Here is a 23,594-nt window from a genome sequence, read left to right as displayed (position 1 = left end):
TGTCTGCATGTGCACCAGGTTTATACTATATTGGCAGGACCAAAACCTGTTTGTACGTAGATATGTTTAGATGTATTTAATGTCTATATAATGTACCCACAATTGACAGAATCAAACCTGTGTGTGTGTGTGTGTGTGTGTGTGTGTGTGTGTGTGTGTGTGTGTGTGTGTGCGCGCACTGATTATGCTTGTTGTCTTTGTGAATCTGCATGTGTTTTCATTGAAGACTATGTTATGTTTATATTTTCCTACCTGCTGTGAGAAATGGGAGCTATTGATGCCAATGCTTGAACAAACCAGTACTGAAGACAGTAAAAACATGTTTATTTGTTTCTACAAATAAATTTAGATTTTGATGTGTTTTACGGAGATAAATTTGGTGACGGTCCAACAGCAGTGTCTGTTAGCAGTGTTAGCCTAGCATCTCACACAGCAAACTATAGAAGCAGATGTCAGATATCAGACAGGTCTTGGCTGATTGACTGCATCTGGAGTAAGTGATAAACCATGTTAATTAGATTTTTGACCAAGCTATTCCTTTAAGTTTAAAAAACAATAAAACAACATTAGGCTGCTCTTAGACTCAGAACTAGCCTACAACTGTACATACACTTTTCCACGAGGCTAAACTTGTGTTTTATCAACATGTCTCCAAAGACGGCAGCAGTTAGCGAGCTAAGCAATTTGGGTCGCTGTAAATGCAGTTAACTTAGGACTGTATAACAGAAAAATAAAAACTCCATCCTAAAACAGGCACACATAGGTCTTTACCATGCTCATGTTATAATTCTAATTATTTTAAGTAGCTGCAGTTAAACAGTCCAGGGGTTTAAAATAAAGTACAAGCTAAATGTCTCATTAAGCAAAAGGACTCTTCCAGAGCTCCGCATTGCTGTGCAGAAATCCCTGCTTCACAATTATGACTAACTTCCATCCATCCATCCATTTTCTAAGCCGCTTCTCCATCAGGGTTGTGGAGGGTGCTGGAGCCTATCTCAGTGGTCATCAGGCGGAAGGCAGGATACACCCTGGACAGGTCGCCAGTCCATCGCAGGGCGGTAATGACTAACTTAATTTAGAATATTATTACTGCCCTTGACATCAGGTTTGATTGTTGTTGAACGTAACTGTATATTTACCCTAAGAAAGATAATAGATATTTCCAGCAATGTGATGATTGTGCATCTCTGACAGGTTGGAACTCTCCATACTGAACTCTCCATAGTCTTTTACCGAAAAGCACCAAAGAGTGCCACAGGAAGTCATCTCCTCCCTCAGTGTGTGATTCACAAAGTGTTCATCTGTGCAAAACTCAATACCAAACTGTTCATATGTGTAATAATAATAATTGTGTGCAAAAACTACAATAATTTGAACTGATTTATACTAGATGATTCATATTTATTATTACATTCACTGCCACTTTACTATATTTATAAGTACTTAAATCTTGTGTACTTATTGCAAATTTTCTCTTCATCTTTGTTTTAAATTATTTAGTGTTTATTCTTTTACATAAATGGTTGCAACTGTAACAACTGCAATTTTCCTCTAGGATCAATAAAGGATTCTGATTCTGATTCTGATAAATGGTCATTTCTGCATTTCAGACAGTGACTACTCAAATTAGTTTAAAAATGAATTTTGAAAGCCATTTTTTACCTTAAAACAACTGCAACTTTCGTTATAACAGATTCTGAAGTAGATGTATGTCAAACAATGAAAACATGTTTCCGCAGGCAAAGACAGAAGTGTGATTTGCTCACTTGAATTCCAACCATTCAAACCCCACTCCTACTTCAGCCGTGCAGACACCTCCTAGACAAGCAAGGCCTGCATGCTTTTGTGTCTACTGCTCCGTCTTTATGATGTCTAGTGTGTAAGCACTCCAAACAACGCTTCAGCAACCCATTTGGTGTGAATTGTCTGCTATAACTAATTTACTCCCAGTGTTGTTCTCACTCTAGGCTTATTTGAGAAGTTCATAACAAAGAATGTTTAGAGATCGCTGTGAGTGGCTGTGTAACAAACATACTTTTGCACGTGGTCAATTAGGACAGCACTACAATCTGAGGGCACAAGAGGTCTGTGTGTGCATATGCCTGATGCGTACTTAGTGTGTGTGTGCGTGTGTGTGTGTGCGTGTGTGTGTCCAAGCATTAATGACCACTATGTTTGTCTTTGTGAATCTGGGAGTGTGTGCATTTGTGCATGTGAGTGTGCACAGATGACAGTTATTTTCGTGTTCATGTCAATGTTAATGTGCAATTGGTGTGTTTTTTGTGCTCTGTGTATATGTGTGCATGTGTATTCATGATTTTGTATGTGTTTGTGAATCTGGGTTTGTGTGCAGTCTATTGGTTTGTGTGTATGTGCCTCAGGGGATTAATGTAGTGATGTAGCACAGCACTGCAGTAGAAAATGTGCATGGATGAAAGGATGCATTACAGCTTCAGAGTGCTGTAGCAAAGCTGCCTATGACCTACAGCTCTCCACCAACACACACTCCCACAGTGTGAGGGTCACTGAGCCTGAGCTACACCTGCCTGTGTTTCCACAAACCCCCAAACATTTCAGCACTATCTCCTGCCTTACACAGTGGCTCTACCTTTTATGTTAGCAATGGCAGTGTCTGTTTTGGAATGACCTTGGCTTAAAAGGGGGAACTGCCAGGACAGATGTTTAATAGGGTTAAAATTATGTACACTGTATGTCCAGAAATATCCAGACCAACATTCTAATGAGTGAATTCAGCTACTTTAAGATGACATTAGTATACACAACTTGTATAATCTTCCTAGAAAAGCACTCTCAATAGTATGGCATGCTTGAAACAGCTGCATGTGAGTCTAAGGTCAACTTCTCCCATGCCAATTGTCATCTAGAGGGGTATAAACCCTTCAGCATTGGACTGTGGAGAGTGATGGAGCTTCATCTAAAACCTTGCGGTTCAGTTGGAGTGGTATTTGTGATCCAGAACTTATCATCTGTACCTGATCTCACTAATGCTATTGTGACTGAATGCAATCAAGTCCTTACAGCAATGTTCCAACATCTAGGGTAAAGCCATCCCAGGAGAGTAGAAGCTGTTATTGCACTGAAGAATTTCTATTGAAAGGAAAATATTATACATGACTGGCTTAAACTAGTGCAATAGGGAACCTAGTGTACTTTCCACATTTGACTACAGTTAGAGCTCTAAATCTTAGGGGTATAACATCAAGCATATTTTCAGGTTCGATACAATTTTTGATTCTGAGTTCAATAGTTCATTCACTTGATTGGTTTGGCTCAAGAACAAATACACATTTTATTTCAAAACAACCCAGAGGAATTTTGTACTGTTAAAACGCAGGTGTGAAGGTGAGTGACACACATATATCACAGTATTAAATACACAAAATATACATTATCAAATATACTACTACACTATCCTTACAATAAGGATAGAACAGACTTTAGTTGCAGATGAACATGAATAGTCTTAATATCTTGACAAATATAAGTACATTTATTGAGATCTCTGCAAAAATCTAAGAGGAAACTACCACCCAAGTGAGACTACCGAGGTCTTATGTTCTGGAGAAATATCTGAGCAGTAGGAGGCTTGTACTAAAAGTCCTTTGTCTTTCCGTCTGATTTCATTATTGTGTAGAAGATGTCAAGATTTCAAATTTTTCTTTCCTATGGGAATAGATTGCAATAGAGATCTTCTAAAATACTGAGCTAAAACTGAGCTATAAACAATACAAAGACCTGAACTGCCTCATAAAACCATATACCACAGGTCTCCAATTTTCAATTCCCACAACTGAAATATCAGCACATCACAAAAAGCGCAGTTAAAACATGTGAAATAAGCATTTCTTCATTGCTGTTTTACATATCTAAAGAATCTAATATATCAGTATTTAGTTCTCACCCAATACACATAACTGTTTATGTAAAGTTAGACTCGGGTGTGTGGGTCAAAAAGATTAATCTGCACAACAGAAGAAAACAAATGACTCGCGCACGGAAACAGAAGGCCAGACAGGCCTCAAAAGGAAAAAGCTTGGCGCTGAGATAGTAACATTTATTGCCGGTTACCGGTCAGAAAGTCTGTTGACAAAAGCTTTGTTTTTATATCGCTGTGCAACACCTGCACTGCGTGCACTACATCTGGATAATAAATTTTGACATCTAAGCTCCAGTTCTTTTTGTGGACCTCTGCTTTGTGTAAGTAGTTTGTTTTCTTTTGCTGTGATGTTTCTAAAGAAGAATTTGTTATACTGATGACATATAAGAACATGCACCTGAGTATACACAATTCCATGTGTTAAGATAACTAATTGTATCTGTTAAAAACAATCTTTGAATCTTTGTGTAATGCTTTTGAAGCAGTTACTCCTACTGACTTCAGCAGGGACTGTATAATCTCATTTCTTAGATGTCACACGTGAAAGGCTTTTTTAATTCTCCTTTCATTAGGCGAACTAAAATACTAGGGCATGAGCTAGCAGGCTGATATGACTTGACGTCACGAGCATAATTACACTCATACTTGAAATAGATTCTGGATGAACTATTTCTGTTTCATGCATCCCATACAAGTGTGTCCAACCTCAGCTCTGGAGCCATGAGCTGAGAATCAGCCTCTCATATAGATGCACACGCAGGTAATGATCACTTCACCGACACATTTCTTAAACTATATTCAGTTTAGCAGCATCAGTTTGCTTTACAATCTTTAATATCAACAAAAGAATGTAATTCAACATTTTAAGCAGCAACACAAATACAGCTATTTTAAAACCAAATAATTTTTAAAAATTACTTAGTAGTCATTTAAGGTTAGAGAGAAAATAGAAATTCAGATAAAGTGAACTCACAAATTAGCAAGCCTCTAACCCAGCTCTTTCCAGTTACCCTCATTTAGGGTCTCTGAAATATTAATTAATCGCCAAAAATAATTCGTGTGTGGATTTAAGTGGATTGAACTGAATCTGATTAAGCTGGGCTGATATCTCTCTAGCGGAAATAGAGTCTGGTTCAGTGAGATGATAATGTATGAGAGCATATTGCAGTGTCATGACTACTCTCTCCAGTAAACATGAATCTGCATTGCTAATTGATTCCTCCAAATTTGCCTAATCATTACAAACAAGCAGAGTCATCATCTGAAAAATGTTTACAGAAACTACTATGGTTACACATTTTTATACATGGATTGAAATAAGTTGCAGCAGATTAGTATGACTGAGTGGAAGAAATAGCCAGAGTCTTTTCTAACCTTATTATTAAAAGCTTAAAGGGGCAAATCAGTGAAATTTTTTTTCTAGAGATTTTGCTTGTCATTTGCGTATTATTGTCTTTACTAGTCATGTGACTTACCAAAAGGAAATCAAATCATGGATGATTGTAGGATTACACTGCTGACAGCATCCTTCCAGGTAGTTTTAAAAAGCTGTCAGGCAAATCTGTGCAAAATGCCCATATATCGTTCAGTGATGGCTCTACCTAATAAGTGACATAAGCAGCTACTTTGGGCCCTGCTGCCATCTAGGGGGGCCCCTAACAACTTCTGAGTTGTTATTGTACCATTGTACCTCTAACTTGCTCAAATGAGTGAAAAAGAGTAATCATATCTTAAAAAAGAACATGCATCTGGAGACAAAAAAAAACAGAGAAGATAATAAGATTAATATTAATGTCAATATTAATATTATGCCATTTGTTTTGCCATGTAGTTGGGCAACAAGAAGTAGTGGATCCAGAGTCTGTAACCTTAGACAGCTTTCTGACAAAGTTAGAAAACCTAACCTAACCTAATAAACACACATACGGTTAGCTTGTTTTACGACAGCGGTTAACAACTTTCTCTGTTAAACCAGGTCTAAATACTCCGCCTGTGGTTAATCCTCATGAAAGCATGATGTTCATGATGAACAGTCAATCATGTGAAACATGAGGAGGAATCATCCAACGTTTCGTTTGAAATAAAAGGTATTAATAGAGACTGCCCTCCTTTGCTGCAGTAACAGCCTCTATACTTTTAGAAAGGCTTTACACTGGACATAGGATTGCAATCAGCCACAAGAGCATTAGTGGGATCAGGTGCTGATATTGGGTGATTAGTTCTGGATCACAGATGCCACTCCAACTCACCCCAAAGATACTGGATGGAGCTTCATCTCTCCACAACATAGTTCCACTGCTCTACAGCTCAGTGATGGGGGCTTTATATGCCTCTAGCACATGCTTGGCATTGGGTACAGTGACATTATACTCATGTACTGCAGAGCATCCCATTCTATTGCAATGCTTTTAATGGAGTTTAGACAAGCTGTGTGTGCAATTGAATGACTGTGTCAGCAATGAGTCCACTTTAGAAAAAGCTGAATCTATTAATTAGAAGGGGTGCTTGGATATGTTTGGGCATATACTATATTTAGTAGACCCAGAATGAAGGGAAAGAATAATTTGGTCACTATGGTGTGTCAGTAAACTATGCATCCAATAGAAATATAATGGCATGTAACAAATATACAGCACAGTACACAACCAAATATTTTAAAAATCCTTAAGCACTCTGCAACTTTCAAAAATATTTTGAAAGCTTTAAATGTCCTCAGCTGACCTGTTGCATGCAATAGCATCTCCCTAGAATGCATTCTGCTTAAAATTAAAGCCTATTAAGCTAAATTAAGGGTCAGAAACACAAAACAACACTAACAATAAAAAAAACACTTCAAACTGCAACTGCCTAAGGCATAATGACAAGTTTAGTGCTTAGCTTGGCTCCACTCCAAGACTGGAACTGCTGAAGTGTTAAGATTTCTAAGAGTGTTTAGACTGAAAGATACTGTTCTGAGATTTGTTAGTATTAAAGTTATGGTCAACCAAAAAAATCTAATTCTCTGCTTAACCAACATGTAGCCAGCCAGCCAAGACATGTTTGATGTCTGAGGTTTGTTTTTTTAGTCTTGTACTGGGGTTATGTGGCTAATATAACAGAAGTTCATGTCACTGAAAAGGATTCTGGAGGACACAAACTTACATTACTTTTCATCTACATTAGCCACATAGCTTTAATGCAAAACAAAATAATGCTGTTGTCAGAAGAAAACCTTGTATCTCCATTTTTGGAGATTTTCAGTTTTTGACATAATTTGATCATACTCATGGTCCTACATATTGTGCGTAAATTTCCTCATGAAGGGACCAAAAGAAATGACCCAAAATGACTTGAAAAAATGTCTGGTTCCATTGACTTGCATTAAAAGTAAAGTAAGTTTTTTCCTTCTGCTGTAAAGTTCTCATTTTGGAGATACAAGGTTTTCTTCTGACAACAGCGATAAGCAAACTTCAGACACAAACACGTCTTGGCTGATTGACTACGTTGCTGAACTGCTCCTTTAACCAATTTAAAGCAGAAAATTTACTCTAGGTCAACTTAAAGATCCCATAGTCTACATTTTCTTGTATTTGTTTTTGCTTTTTTTTTTTTTACAGAGATCTGCTTCGAATATTTTTGTGGGTTTATATGGCAAAAAACTGTCGTAAGTAATTTTACATGACCATTGCTCAACTGCTATATGTAAATGTTTGTTTTTGTGCCATCAGTGAAAGAATTGATTACAAACAGGCTGCTTTTGGATCTTAGTTTCCTTAGATGAACTGAATGGACTGGGGAGTGAAACGTTTTTTTTTGTTTCAAAAAAGGGAGGAAAACTGGGGGTTTCCATGAAATGGGCCCTATTGGTAGAGTCAACTGAATCCGGTGTGTTAGAGTTAAGCTGGATCTAAACTCTGATCAGGGATGGCCACTCATGCACTGTGTAATGCCATACACTATGAAATGAGACAGACACCTTTCTCAGGAGTTGTAAGTAGCTGGATAAACGTGTTAGCCGTTTTATGTATATTTAGCTTTGTCACATGCATAATGCAGCTACATCTGGAGTGCTACAAATCATGTATGCACGAGCGTGGTAGCGTTTTTTTTCCGAAAGCAAAATGATGCTCCCATTTATTCATTAGCATCTGTCCCTTTACTCCTTCTTCCCTCCGTACCACCCCCGCCCACCCCCCACAGGCTTTGCCCTCCCCGCATCCTCACACACACGCACATACTGCTCCTACCTCACACACGGTCTCCTGTACGCTGCAGCAGCGTTTCTCTGACTGTGTGTGTGTGTGTGTGAGACAGAGAGAGAGAGAGAGAGAGAGAGAGAGAGAGAGAGAGAGAGAGAGAGAGAGAGGCAGTCTGTTTCTAAGCAAAGTGCCTCGAGCAGGAGGAAGAAGAAGAACAGCAGAAGGAAAAAGAGGAGAGGAAGAAGAAGAAGAGGAGTAGAAGGAGGAGGAGGATGGGTGGAGGAAGACGATGTGCATTTCCTGAGTGATCGTCTCGCGCGGCTGGCTGAGAGAGCGCGGGCTCAGCGCGCATGGCTGTCCGGCTCCGCGCGCACTCTGCCTCCTCCGTCAGTTCGTGGGCGCGGGAAATGGCGCTGCACTGCTGAGAGCAGGAAGACAGAGAGAGAGAGAGCGGGAGGAGGAGGAGTAGAGGAGCGGAGAGGAGAGGAAAGAGAAGAGAAAGGAGAGGGAAGAGAGAAGAGAAAGGAGAGGAGAAGCGAGCGGAGCTCAATGATTAGGACGTGCGCTCTTCTCTTCGCTAGCGGATTTCAACAGCAGTACCATGGTGAATTACCAGAAATACATCACTGTTATGCAGCTGGCCTTAGGTGTTACAGCCATCAACAGAGACCGAAGCCTGCCTCCCAGAAAGCATATGTGGTGAGTAGAGAGCAGAGAGAGCGCTAGTGCGGGAGATGGACGTGTGTGTGTGTGTGTGTGTGCGTGTGTGTGTTGAGGGGTGGGGGTGTTCGTAGCCTCGTTACTTAATAACAGTGGGGTCGTGGAGCCAGGGGGCTCAATCAGCAAAATGGGCTCTAGCTTTTAGTGACGAACCGCATAGCCGCTAACACGGAGCCGTAACGAGCGCAGCAGCACACACAGGTACAGTATCTGTACAGTGTTCGTGTGAGTGTCTCTGTGTCTACGTGTGTTGTTCATGTAGCCTAGCTTACCGTAGCACCAGCAGGAAACTCCTTTATGAGCCATTTCCACCGATGTTCTGCGTAATTATATCGTTACTATGTAAACAGAGTCAGTCAGAGTGGTTTGGTGGGAAATACAGTCTACAAAAACTTAGCAACTCACTGCTCACAGTGGCGGTGATAGGAACCAGACGTCTGAGTAGTTTCATGTCTGTAACGGCTCACAGAAAGTTATTACATGAAATATGCGAATATGCTGCCTGATACCTGAGACAGTTTCACCAAGAAAGTTTTTGTCTTAAACATTTTATAATTCCATTCACAATAGAGAGGCATATGCAAGGCAAACAGTCCTTAAAGAAAACATTTTTTAGATTTACCAATGTTTTATCAATATCTATTATTTTATCAATGTCTACTAAATATTATACACCTTACATAAAAATAACTCAAGAAGCCACATGTCGGTTCACTGGTCAATTTGGATAGTGAATAAAATGACCATATTTGTGGGGTAGACACTGTGACCGCTGGTTCCTATCGCTGTAAGCATAGTCTGTAAGTTTCTCTGCAATGAAACATTTCTTATCAGGCCACTCAAAGTGACTTTGTTTGTATCATAACACTTGAATTATGCAGAAATTTTGAGAATTTGGTGGAACTCTCCTTTAGTGATGTTACTGAAGTAACCTGTGATGTATTTTATGTACAGTATGTGACATTGGAATCAAGTCAGCCCATGGCACTGCTTTCTTCTGCTGCTTTTGTGACTGGTGTACTTTCTTTCTCCTCTTTTATTTACTCATCTGCTCTCCATTCATAAATCACTCTACTGTTCTACCTGACCATCAAACCACTTCATTGTTCCCAAAAATGATGATCCAAATAAAAATTTGTGGTGTGAACATGTGCTTAGTGTCTGTGTATGTCACCTGGTTCCTTCTGTTTTATTTTTCATTTTATTTTCATGAAAATACAGTGCTTCGTTCCACGTTTGTTTCCAACACTGTCATAAAACGCCTTTTACCCTCTAGTGTGTCTGAGTGTCTGTCTGTCCTTCACCATCTTTATCACCACAATGTATTTGTCCATGTCCCATGCTGTCCCTGTCTCACTGATTAATTTGCTTAACTTTGGCATTCATGCTCTTGGGTTAATTTTCCATTAGGGGCTCTCTTTTAATTGTGGGTGGTGTGCCTCTAAGGCCTCTGTGTGTGAAAAGATTGCGTCTGTAATCTAAGCAGGATTACACTCTAGCTGAAAAGAAAACAGGGCAGTTAATTAACCATCAGTGGCAGCCACAGAGAAGTGGGGCTCTCCTTCAACATGGCTGAGAAAGGTGCTTCTACAAAGAGTCAAAGCATCGTTTTCTATAACGCAGTTCCAAGTAAAACTATTTTCGTTCCCCTTCTATAAACTAGACTACCATTCTGTGCCCTCTTTTTCACCAAGACAGTGGTCTATTGTTGTTATCTGTCTATTTGTGAACCCTTTTATCTCCAAAAGCAGTGGATATCCTGTATCAGCGCATTAGTAGTAGGAAACTTGATGCTATTACCTCTTAGAAATTCATACCCTCCGTGTCTAATATGTAAATGCTATCGCTTAATAACTATCTCTTGTTATAGGATGAAATGCCTTTATCTCTATCCCACTCATTACATGCATGAGCTTGAAATAGAACTGGGAAATAGTGAAGAACAGCTTTGAAGCAGCCAATAATCAATTATGGGACAAGGCTTATTCGGCTTGCTTGAAATAGCTAAAATAACCTTCTCTTAATAGTGAAATATTACAATATCTTTGGGTCATGTGTGTAGTGGTTGAGCTGCTCTGTGGCTTTAGAGGGCATTCTTAACTCAAAACAAGTTCACTAAGGTTGAGGGGGTGAAAAGGTGTTTCTGGATCACTGCAGTTATGGAGCAAGGGTTGTCTAATGACTAGTAACCATAAAAAATGTTTGAAATAATGATAATGGTTGAAATAATCACCTTGAAAATATCTGGAAATTCTGATTTCTGAAAGTCTTCAGTCGGTATGATAGCTACTCAACATTACAGGCATTTCATGGTCTTTGTGAAATAGCAAAGAGAACATTTATTGGCAAAGCATTTATGACTAATAAGAAGTAATTCATAAAGAAAATTCTGTTTCTGTTACACCAAAAAGCATCATCACCTTTTTTCATTTTTTCCCATTAGGCTAATGAGTTCACTTAATGTGAATGTTTGAAAATCCTTTAAAATTAAAAGCAGGAAAACTCAAGCTCTGGTCTTTGCTGTGCTTGGCGGGTGGGTATGTGCTGAAACATCAGAGGGTCACTGAAATCAACCAACCAAGCAAGCGTAATTTACGATCAAGCTGAGGTTGCTAACATGACGAACCCCAAACAGCTGTAAAAACTTGCCAAATCCACATCAATCCAAACTGATGATAAAGCACTTAAAGCCTGCAGAGAAGTATTCGCAACAAGATGTGCAGATGCTGGCACTCAGCTTGTTTGTCTAAATGTTAATTATTCATGAACTTGGAAACATGGCATCACTGGTGTTTTATAGGAAACTCATCACTTCTATGTTGTAGCAGGACAGAAGCAACATAAATATTAAGGGCCCCACATCCTATATTCTTCTTGCATTTGATTTTCTCTCCCCTGAGGTCCTCTTGACTGGATTTATTTACCCAAAACAGTCAGTTTAATTATGTATTTTCCAAATTGAAAAGTTGAAAATGGGCTGTTTTTCAGCATAGCTTGCATATACGGTGCCCTCCACAATTATTGGTACCCCTCGTTAAGATGTGTTAAAAGCCTTTAAATAAAGTACATTTTTATTTCTGCAGAGTAATCTCACACTAAAAATTGTAGAAAAATGTAACCTTTAACTCAAATGGATTTAAAAAAAATCCCTGACTAAGGAATCATTATATTTCATAAAATCACCTGTTCCACAATTTCTTGACAATTCTTAGAAAATAAATGTAATTGAAGCATTTCTGTAATTTCTACTGTAGTTTATAAAGTTGATCTGAGTATCTTGGTACCTTTAATTAGTAATTCATCACTTCCTGTTTCCCTGGGGTAATAAATATGACATAACACAGAGACCTATTTCTCTTATCCACTCTTCAACATGGGAAAGACAAGAGAACACACCATTCAAGTAAGGCAGATGTGTGTCAACCTTCACAAGTCAGGCAATGGCTGCAAGAAAATAGCCACTCGCTACACCTGCCCATGTCTACAGTCAGAGGAATCATCAAGAAGTTTAAAACAACTGGAACAGTGGCGAACAAGCCTGGATGAGGTCTGGTGGCCTCTGCCCGAAAGCTGAAGATGAGTCATCACTGGGTCTTTCAGCAAGATAATGATCCTAAACATGTGGCTAAATCTACACAAAAATAGTTCACCAATAGACACAAAATCAAGCTCCTCCCATGGCCATCTCAGTCCCCAGACCTCAACCCAATTGAAAACCTGTGGGGTGAGCTGAAGAAGAGATTGTATAGGAGAGGACCTCTCCTGGACGACTCTGGACGATTTAGAGAGATTATGCAAAGAGGAATGGTTGGAGATCCCTCTCTCTGTATTCTCCCATCTTGTGAAATGTTATAGGAGAAGATTAAGTGCTGTCTTGTTGGCAAAAGAGGGGTGTACAAAGTATTAACATCAGGGGTGCCAATAATTTTGGCACAGATGATTTCATGTAAAAGAATTGTTTTTTAATGTGGGATTTTTTCCCCACTGAATAAATTCACTTGAATTTGAAGGTTGGATTTGTCTCTTTTTTTGCATTGTTGTCCGATATTATTTAAAAAAAATATATTAGAAGCCTAAGAACACATCTTAACGAGGGGTGCCAATAATTGTGGAGGGCGCTGTAGATGTTAATTCTGCATTTTGGAATGTTTGAGACAGTGTTTACCTGGCACATCAAACTAAGACGCAAAAAATCTGGTTTTATATGATATGAGCCCTTTAAAGAACAATAAAGAAAGCGAGATTACAGCACCTAAACTACAAAACTGTGCAAAACGTCTGAATAGCAGACAAATCAGGACCACTTTTGCAAATACAACAGCAATCCTTAATTATATATTAGCAGTTCATAATCACATGCTACTAACTTGCTTTGCCGCTTAATTTGAGCGAAGTTGAATTTATGATGTTTTGAATCTCCAGCAGAGAGCATTTTAATTTCTCCTCTTTGAGAGTCCCTACATTCGGTTTGTTCCTAGGTGAGCCTCCCTGCCTGGGGTTTTTTATGTGTCCACTTTCTACCAGAGGACTTCAGAACATCCAGCCTGGAAAAGAGGTAAAGGATGTGCACACAGGTGGAGTGTCCTGAAGGACCATGTAAAAGTCATCAGAAAAGGTTGCAAGGATGTTCAGAGGAAGGCCATAGAGAAGTAGAGAGATTATTTTCAGAATAGAAGCGAGGTAAACAGAAGATTAAAGGAAATATTAAGTGCACTGTGTCATCCTGGATAAAGTGAGCAAATATTACCTCTGGTCCCAGTGCCTAATGCAACTTCAGAGTCTGTTCAAAGTTGCTGTTGTTGCTTCTTATAAATTTGAAATGGAACTAAATCTGAGCTGTTCCAGTGTTGTCCATTTCTGGCTGGTCCTGTTTGTTCTGGATCAGTGCATTTAGTGCAAATGGCTTTTTTGAAAGCTTCAACACTGCTTGCTGAGTGTGGAAAAAGGCAGAAATGTGAGAGTGAAGCTGTTCTCTGAGTCATAATAATGCAGCAGATGTTCTTCCCTACAGCCCTAAAAACTAACCAACAGATTCGCTTTAACCTGGCGTAATGAACTTTTAGTGCCAGTTGTCTACCCTGAGGCCTTCACACGTGCTTCTTAGTATTTACACACTCGTTTCACTAGTGTGTGTGCGTGTGTGTGTGTGTAACCAACAAAAGCAGCTTATCACATTTCACGCTTTGCATCCTTCAGTGATAGCAAAGTTGCACGAAGCAGTGATTCTCAGCCTGCTAGCATACACTTCTATGTAATCCTCTAAAGCAGCGCCTGCAAATTTCATCTTCTGTGCTTGTGTCTGCCCTGTGTCTGCTCACCCAAAACTACTGTTTACTCCATGAAGGCCTGAGCAATTAACCTGAAGTGAACGTCTGGAGGTGAGGAGAATGCTAATAGGCCCGTCCACCTGTACAGTGCTTGTGGTCAGTAAAGGCTGAATACACATGACTGTACTGGTTCCCAATGTCCTGGCTCATCCAGGTCCAGCCTGAGGGCTATACTGCTCTGTCCAAGACTCGAGTTACGGTAATGTTTGTGATTATGGCAGTAGAGATAGTGCTGAGAGTGGTGCATGGATGAGAGAGTAATGATCAGCCTCCTGCATGCTGTGAAAACTTTTGAACGAAACCGAGACCAGTGGCACGGAACGTAGTCGTGCGCATCGACTTGCTGATTGAGCAGTATCTTTTATTGCTCAGGCTAATTGTACCTGACGGCTGCGGGAGGCACATAAGAAGAGGTCAAAGGACTGCACGGACAACCACAGTTCATTATTGACTGCCTCTTGTCTTCTGTTTGCACTGTAATGACATTAGGCATCTGCTTATGCTGTTGTTTGGACAGCTATATCAGGCCTCTCAGCAGTGGTGTAACTATGGGAAGTGCAGCTGGAGAAAGCGTACAACTGGGCTCCTTAACTTTTTACTGGACCCCCATTATATAGTTACTTATGGAATTTAACCCCTTAAAAGGCCAGGCACCATCTGTAACCTAAGAATAGCTCAACCAGTTTGCATTGGAGTTTCTGTAGTTACTGAATAATAAGCCTTAGTATGTAATAAGTCTGGGTCTTTAAGGGGTTCAAAATGATCTGAAATAAAGTGTTTTTTTTTTACATTAAGCAAAATTCACCAATTAGAAGACAAAATTCTTGTCTTGTGAGTTGCCTTAAGAATGTCTTCTGATTTTTGATTACATCGTTGTGCATCAGTAGGCAGGGAAAAATAATCATGTTTCAGCTCCCCCTCCAACCACCCCCACCTACCATTGAGCAAAAATGCTCAGCTAGCTCTAAGACCCTCCATTATACCATGTTTCATCCAGACACACATCATGGTGTTGAATGAAAAGACATGATTTTCCATTCACTCAGACTTTAATGTTATTAAGTTATAATTTTAACATAATAATAGACTTTCACCATTATTCTACATTAGTGCATCAAGTTTATTGAGGCATTTTCTTTTATAATCTTTTAATTTAACTGAAGCTAAAGGTTTTCATATTCGGGGCTCATTAATGTTTTTGCGCTGGGGTACAAAAGATCCTATCTACACCACAGCCTCTTAGTGAAATAGACACATTAGCATCAGCACCAGTCCTGACCACATAACACTCACTCACTCACTCATTCACCTTAAGGCCGTTTAGTCAACATATGTGAAATTTCACAAGGATATTCTTGTACGTGCTCTTTAACATCACGTGCATTACCTTCCAAATATAACATATCATGCTGTTCCTGAACCCCCTGGTGCTCTTAACACATTTGACTGAGAAAGGTGAACTGAAGGTGAAGCTGTTATTTTCCTCGTTGGGTCAACCTTCCTGTCAAAGTCTTTTTGTCCCAGTTTCTCTCTTCTTTGCTCCTATTTGCCAGACTAAATTCCAGCAGAGCAGAGATGATTAAGTTGCTTTTTTATTCCTTTTTTCTGTTCTTAGGAATCTGCCATAGCAAACCAGGAGGTCTCCTTAATCTGCCACTTAATATGTAAATGTATCCCCCGATTCATAGGAGCTCCAACTAGTGCATTGAAACAGAAGATTTGTTTTATTGCATTGTGCTTTCCAAGGCTTTTCAGCAAATCCTCTCACAACACGGTGTGTCCTGATATCAAGGGGAAAAGTAGCACTACAAGGCACTAAAATCACAATCCAACTGTAGAAGGAGAGTATACACTTAGCCCTGTGGTGTAACCGAGTCTTAGGAATTATGTAATAACACTTGCTTCACTCTGTGATGATTCTGTGCTCTCTTTTTGTTCTAGTTTAGGATCCAACTGATATGAACATTTTGTAACCAGTATTGTTATGGATTTTGAGGTGCAGAAAGCTCAGATAATTGACGTTGGCCGATATGATTATATATTTATATTTTACATTTTACAGTAATAGTGCAGTATTTTTAGTTAAATGGTGCAGATGGCAGATATGATTATAAGCTTTAAATTAATTAATCACATTTCTGAAACTCAAAAATTTACAGTCTCGAATAATATAATATATTGTAGCAGGGCTTAATGCTCTGTAGTTTTGGTTTTCAGTTCATCTCATATTTTTTCTTATACAATTTTCTTTTTCATGTTATACCATGTATTGTGTTCAAATGCATCTGCTTAGTCCATGTTAATGTGATATGATTAAATTGGTAGAGTTTGAACTCTTCTATGATTGGTGCATTATTGGCAGTATTTTTGGTATTATTAGCCAATCAATATCAGTCAGGCTCTATTCCTGTAACATTCAAGTCTCAATCTGTTATTAGTCTTTGTGTCAGATCTTGTATGAGGCATACAGTTCTCTTTCTTTTGCCTTTGTCCTTACAATGAAACCTATATATATATATATATATACTACAGAGAAATTCTCAGTGGAGTTCCGCAGCAGTGTCACCTTCTCTCACTATAAACTAACCTGCGTCTGCAGCATCCTTATTCGTCTTTGTACACGGTATGCCATATGTGATATATTTTGCAAGTGGCTCTTACTTTTCCTCAGTGGGGTCATATTTTAGTTGGTTATATTAGTGATTCAGCGCTGTTCTTCTACTATTATTGAACTGAGTCCATGTGAACTCATGAATTTCCATGAATAATTCATGCATGGGCTTGCATGTGAGATGCTTTGAAGTCCAGTCAGAGCAGATGTGACACAAATAATTGATGATTGGGATTTAATAAACAAGTTAAAAAAGACTATGTGTGGTATTGGTGTGACATGAAAATTGTTTAATATCATTGATTATAACACTCTTTCAGTGGAGTGTGCTCAAGCAGTGCATAGTGCAGGTTTGTTTGATTTTCTTAGGGTTATTTGAGGTACAGTATGTAAATCCATGTCCCCTGGGAGCTTGTTATGTAATATTATGCTGCCAGTTTTGCTTACTCTAAGTATTTACAATATAATCGCTGTTAATATTGTGGATGATAATTGTGTGTGTGCATCTCCTGGAATGAACACGCAACGCAAGATATCTGTGAAATCCATCCATCCATCCATCCATCATCTTCCGCTTCTCCGGGGTTCGGGTCGCGGGGGCAGCATCCTGAGCAATGAAGCCCAGACCTCCCTTTCCCCAGCCACTTCCACTAGCTCCCTGGGAGGGATTCCGAGGCGCTCCCAGGCCAGCTGGGCGATATAGTCACGCCAGCGTGTCCTGGGTCTTCCCCGGGGTCTCCTCCCCGGTGGACTTGTCTGTGACACCTCCCAAGGGAGGCGTCCAGGAGGCATCCTAACAAGATGCCCGAACCACCTCAACTGGCTCCTCTCGACATGAAGAAGCAGCGGCTCTACTCCGAGTCCCTCCCGGATGACCGAACTTCTCACCCTATCTCTAAGGGAGAGTCCAGCCACCCTGCGGAGGAAACTCATTTCAGCCGCTTGTATTCGCGATCTCGTTCTTTCGGTCATTACCCAAAGCTCATGACCATAGGTGAGGGTGGGAACGTAGATCGACCAGTAAATCGAGAGCCTTGCCTTATGGCTCAGCTCTTTCTTTACCACAACAGACCGGTAAAGAGCCCGCATCACTGCTGACCCAGCACCAATCCGCCTGTCAATCTCCCGCTCCCTTGTACCATCACTCGTGAACAAGACCCCGAGATACTTAAACTCCTCCACTTGAGGCAAGAGCTCATCCCCGACCCAGAGAGGGCTCTCCACCCTTTCCCGCGTGAGAACCATGGCCTCGGATTTGGAGGAACTGATCCTCATCCCGGCCGCTTCACACTCGGCTGCAAACCGATCCAGTGAAAGCTGAAGTTCACGGCCTGATGTCCCCAATAGGACCACATCATCTGCAAACAGCAGCGATGTGACCCTGAGGTCACCAAACCGGACACCCTCCATCCCCTGACTGCGCCTAGAAATTCTATCCATAAAAATTATGAATAGAATTGGTGACAAAGGGCAGCCCTGACGGAGTCCAACTCTCACTGGGAAAAAGTCTGACTTACTGCCGGCCATGCGAACCAAGCTCCTGCTTTGTTTGTACAGGGCCTGAATGGCTCGTAGCAAAGAGCCATGTACCCCGTACTCCCGAAGCACCTCCCACAGAATACCCCGGGGAACACAGTCGAATGCCTTCTCCAAATCCACAAAGCACATGTGGACTGGTTGGGCAAACTCCCATGAACCCTCAAGAATCCTGGAGAGGGTAAAGAGTTGGTCCAGTGTTCCACGACCAGGGCGGAACCCGCACTGCTCCTCCTGAATCCGAGGTTCGACTATAAGCCGGACTCTCTTCTCCAGTACCCTTGCATAGACCTTACCAGGGAGGCTGAGGAGTGTGATTCCCCTGTAGTTGGAACACACCCTCCGGTCCCCCTTTTTAAAAAGAGGCACCACCACCCCAGTCTGCCAATCAAGTGGCACCACCCCCGATGTCCACGCAATGTTGAAAAGGCGTGTCAGCCAAGACAGCCCCACAACATCCAGAGCCTTGAGGAACTCGGGACGGATCTCATCCACCCCTGCAGCCCTGCCGCCAAGGAGCTTTTTAACTACCTTAGCGACTTCGGCCTCGGTAATGGACAAGCCTATTCCCATGTCCCCAGACTCTGCCTCCTCACTGGAGAACGTGTTGGTGGGATTGAGAAGGTCCTCAAAGTATTCCTTCCACCGCCCAATGACGTCTTCAGTCGAAGTCAGCAGCACACCATCTCCACTATATACAGTGCTAGTGGCACACTGCTTTCCCCTTCTGAGTCGCCTGACGGTTTGCCAGAATCTTTTCGGAGCCGACTTAAAGTCACTTTCCAAGGCCTCACCGAACTCTTCCCACACCCGGGTTTTTGCCTTGGCAACGACTGAAGCCGCAGATCGCTTGGCCTGTCGATACCTGCCAGCTGCCTCTGGTGTCCTACAGGCCAACCATGTCCGGTAGGACTCCTTCTTCAGCTTGACGGCATCTCTCACCTGGGGTGTCCACCACCGGGTTCGAGGATTACCGCCCCGACAGGCACCAACTACCTTGCGACCACAGCTACAGTCAGCCGCTTCAACAATGGAGGAGCGGAACATGGCCCATTCTGAGTCAATGTCCCCCACCTCCCCCGATATCTGGTCAAAGTTCTGACGGAGGTGTGAGTTGAAGATCAATCTGACAGGTTCTTCTGCCAGACGTTCCCAGCAAACCCTCACTATACGTTTGGGTTTGCCTGGTCTGACTGGCATCTTCCCCCACCACCTGATCCAACTCACCACCAGGTGGTGATCAGTTGACAGCTCAGCTCCTCTCTTTACCCGAGTGTCCAGTACACATGGCCGCAAGTCCGCTGACACGACTACAAAGTCAATCATTGAACTGCGGCCTAGGGTGTCCTGGTGCCATGTGCACTTATGGACATCCTTGTGTTCAAACATGGTGTTCGTTATGGACAAACTGTGGTTTGCACAGAAGTCCAAAAACTGAACACCACTCGGGTTCAGATCAGAGAGGCCATTCCTCCCAATCACACCCCTCCAGGTCTTACTGTCGTTGCCCACGTGAGCGTTGAAGTCCCCCAGTAGGACAATCGAGTCTCCAGGAGGAGCACTTTCAAGCACCCCTTCCAAGGACTCTATGAAGGCTGGGTATTCTGAACTGCTGTTCGGTGCATAAGCACAGACAACAGTCAGGACCCGTTCCCCAACCCGAAGGCGTAGGGAAGCTACCCTCTCGTCCACCGGGGAGAACCCCAACATACAGGCGCCGAGTCGAGGGGCTATGAGAAAGCCCACACCTGCCCGCCGCCTCTCACCATGGGCAACTCCAGAAAAGAAAAAAGTCCAGCCCCTCTCAAGGAGATTGGACCCAGAGCCCAAGCTGTGTGTTGAGGTGAGCCCGACTATATCTAGCCGGTATCTCTCGACCTCGCGCACCAACTCAGGCTCCTTCCCCGCCAGTGAGGTAACGTTCCAAGTTCCAAAAGCCAGTTTCAGCAACCGAGGATCAGAACGCCAAGGCCCACGCCTTCGGACACTGCCCGATCCACAATGCACCGCACCCCTACTACTGCCCCTCCCATCGGTGGTGGGTCGATGGGAGGGGGGACTCATGTAGCTCCTTCGGGCTGGGCCCGGCCGGGCACCATGAGTGAATGCCCGGCCACCAGACGCTCGCTGGCGAGCCCCTCCCTCAGGCCTGGCTCCAGGGTGGGGCCCCGGTAACCCTGATCCGGGCAGGGTACACAAGTCCTGCTTTGTTGTCCTCATAGGGGTGGTTATGGATCACACTTTGTCTGGCCTGTCACCTAGGACCAGTTTGCCATGGGAGACCCTACCAGGAGCTTTTGCTCCAGACAACATAGCTCCTAGGGTCCTTCAAGCACACAAACCTCTCCACCACGATAAGGTGGTGATCCATGGAGAGGTATCTGTGAAATATTTCTCAATATTGTGGCATAAATTTTAACTTATTGTGTGCTGTAGAAAAAATAATGTATGTTGTGTAGTTGGTATACACAGTGGTGTAGAAAATCAGTCAGAGATGACTGTTAACTCAGGACTCCAAGGCACTTCACAAAGTGTTTTCATTGTTCAAGCTGACAAGTCAACAGAATCAAGAGGGACGGTTTATAACTTTGTGTCCTATGGGGATTTTTCCCCTTTGAAAGTAATTATGCACAGTTGGTGCAAATACCACAATATCCATTGGGCCACAGTGACTTTAAAAGCATAAAATCCCCTAAACATCTTTGTATTCTTTAGTCTTATGTATCTTTAATCTCTTGCTTCCTCCTTTGGTTTGTCAATCAGCTATGCCTACAGTAATAAATGGTGCTGTATTTTAGCCGGGCACTGTAAATTACTGAAGACTCTTCCACATTTACAGTAGACAGTTGGAAAAATCTTTGGGGGGATGTTGCCACTAGATAAGCAATGCTGTGTGTGGTCCATATGGCTTTTTTTGCTGACTATAAGGCATAAAGTACATTCTAAAAGGATGCAGGAATATTGTTATAGGAATATAAAATATATGCAGTGTTTAGAGGTATTTTCACAATGCCTTCACTTTTATTAATGTTAGTGAACAGACAGGCCTAACCAATTTTACATTTATATTTATTGTATATTAATGGCATAATATGATGATGGTTATAATGTGTATATGGAATTACAATTTAACACCAAGTTTTATTTCACACTTCTAACCAAAGAACAACTCAGCCAGTTTGCATTGAAGTCCCTGTTGTCACTAAGTAGTAAGAGTGGAATTTTAAGGGGTTAATTGTTTGTGCAGTTACTTTATTGACAGTGTATAATGTCTAAGTTCATTTATTTTCTCATTCATTTTCTAGTCAAAACAGCCATTAAAGCACAAGTTACTAATTTTTCCAGAAACACTTTCAAAGGAAATCCAATATAAGATGATCCACTTGCATACAGAAGTGAAAAGACAAAAGACAATAATTATAAAATACAGATTATAAAACTGGAGTTCATAAAGAATTAAGATATAAAGATTAAATGGGACTGCTAACAACCGTACCAGACCTGGTAAACCACCAAAACTGTTACCAAGAGATGAACATAACAAAAATCAAGCTCCACTCTTACTTCAGATCTGAAAAAAAAGTGTTTTCTGTCCATCTTTCCACTGTGAGACATGTGACAGCATGTGTAGCTGTTAAGAAAAACTTATTAAACAAATAGGGAGAAAAATCTAACAAAGAAGCTGCTGGTTTATCAGAACAATGAACTGACCACCCCAGAGTCCAGACCTCAACATCACTGAATATATTCCGACAGATTTCTTTGAAAAGCTGAAAGCAAGCTGACCGAAAGAATTAAAGCTGTGTAAAAACGCAAATAGTGGAAACAGTACATAGTTTATTTTATTATTATTATTATTATTACTTAGGTGTTGAGACTTATGTGTAATTTTCTGTTTAATATATGCTTTCTGCTCTTTATGTACACATTGGTGCACATTATGTATGCACATACACATTATATACACATTGGAAAAAAATAATGCATAATATATAAGTATACTGTATCTAATTTTACAACATGCAAATGAGAAGAAGCTGTACTCCATTATATGAACCCAAAAAAAAACATTACTGCAAAGGGCCCATATGATTTCATCATTTTTTAAATAAAACCATACTGAGATATGATTCCAAACTGCACTCTGTTTGATACTCTACAGAACATTAATGAAGTGTGTTTTTGTACTGTGATCTCAGACATCCCTTTGTCTCACTCTCTGTTTTCCTCTCTCTCTCAGGATTTTCCCCAAACACGAAAAAGATAAATACGGGCCGGCTGTGTAAGTGGCTTAGTCCGTTATTTTTTACTTTTTCTGTATGACTATAAATCCTCCTTCTCCATTTCTGCTATAGACCTAGTTAAGTTTGCTCCTCTTTTTTCAGGTACTATCCTAAGGTCCACGGCTTCATCCCCACACCCTCTGAAACACTCTCTGTGCAGGCAGAGTCAGAGAGTTCGGTGCAAGGCAAGCCGTCTCTGCGCAGAATCAAGGGCCGAATTCACCGCAGCAAGAGCCTGGACAGCATCGACCTGCTGGACTCCAATGTGAGTTACGGACTGCACACAGTGCAATAATATACTTGTGTGTGAGTGTGTGTGCGAATGTGTGTACAGGACTGTGCAAAAGTCTTATACAGCCAAGAAAATAACTTGTTGTAGTTGTGTTTCACTTTTAAAAACACTAAATGTACAAATACAAATAAATATAAATTTAGTAAAACGTAACACAATTTTTTTGTATTTTTAAAAAAAGTCATTAATATCTAGAAGTTCACGGGTTCGGTTCTTGACTTCTCAGTGTACCGGAAAATGCATTTGGTAACTAGAGATACTTCACCAGTCAGAATTGTTCACAGTGGTGGTGATAGGAACCAAATCTCTGAAGCATTTAATAGCTCACTGAAAAAGTGTTATATGAATTGTTTACTAAATGCTAATGAAGCATTTATAGGATGCAGGAAGCATTGGATGATAAATGTAAGTACTGGGCTTCCTTGAGGAGAGGTTTCGAAATGGTTAAGCTAACACACTCAAACACATAAACCACAATGCATTGTTTGTCTTTAATTGTAATTATTTTATTATTCATTTTATTTGTATTTATTCTTTCGAACAAATCAATTGTCACTGTACAAAGAAAAACAGGTATCTGTAAAATAGTAACTTTACAGGAGAGGGCAAAAATATGTTTTCCTTTTTCTATAATGTTTGGGGCATTTCTTTTGGTCCATTCATTATGAACATTTCACACAATGTCAAGGACAGCTGCTGAGCTCAAATAATGTAGAAAAATAAAACATCTTTAGGTAAAAATAAAAATA

At 41.0% G+C, this 23,594-nt stretch overlaps 1 protein-coding gene across 9 annotated transcripts in view; it reads left to right on the top strand.

The window, feature by feature from the left end:
* Nucleotides 1–23,594, top strand: part of tjp1b (tight junction protein 1b) — a 109,803-nt gene that overhangs the window by 14,930 nt on the left and 71,279 nt on the right. For 4 of the 9 annotated variants that reach the window (XM_037543088.1, XM_037543087.1, XM_037543083.1 and 1 more), the window contains exons 1-4: nucleotides 8,160–8,775; nucleotides 13,275–13,351; nucleotides 22,511–22,552; nucleotides 22,656–22,818. In XM_037543088.1, the coding sequence (XP_037398985.1) occupies nucleotides 8,626–8,775; nucleotides 13,275–13,351; nucleotides 22,511–22,552; nucleotides 22,656–22,818 (432 nt within the window). In that variant the 5' untranslated portion in view covers nucleotides 8,160–8,625. Of the gene's footprint in view, nucleotides 1–8,159; nucleotides 8,776–13,274; nucleotides 13,352–22,510; nucleotides 22,553–22,655; nucleotides 22,819–23,594 lie in introns of those variants that run through there. The other 5 variants (XM_037543080.1, XM_037543084.1, XM_037543081.1 and 2 more) reach the window with 4 other exon arrangements.

This window comes from Pygocentrus nattereri, chromosome 11, assembly GCF_015220715.1.
Source record: "Pygocentrus nattereri isolate fPygNat1 chromosome 11, fPygNat1.pri, whole genome shotgun sequence".
NCBI lineage: Eukaryota > Metazoa > Chordata > Actinopteri > Characiformes > Serrasalmidae > Pygocentrus > Pygocentrus nattereri.
This window is presented reverse-complemented; position numbering and strand designations above follow the sequence as displayed.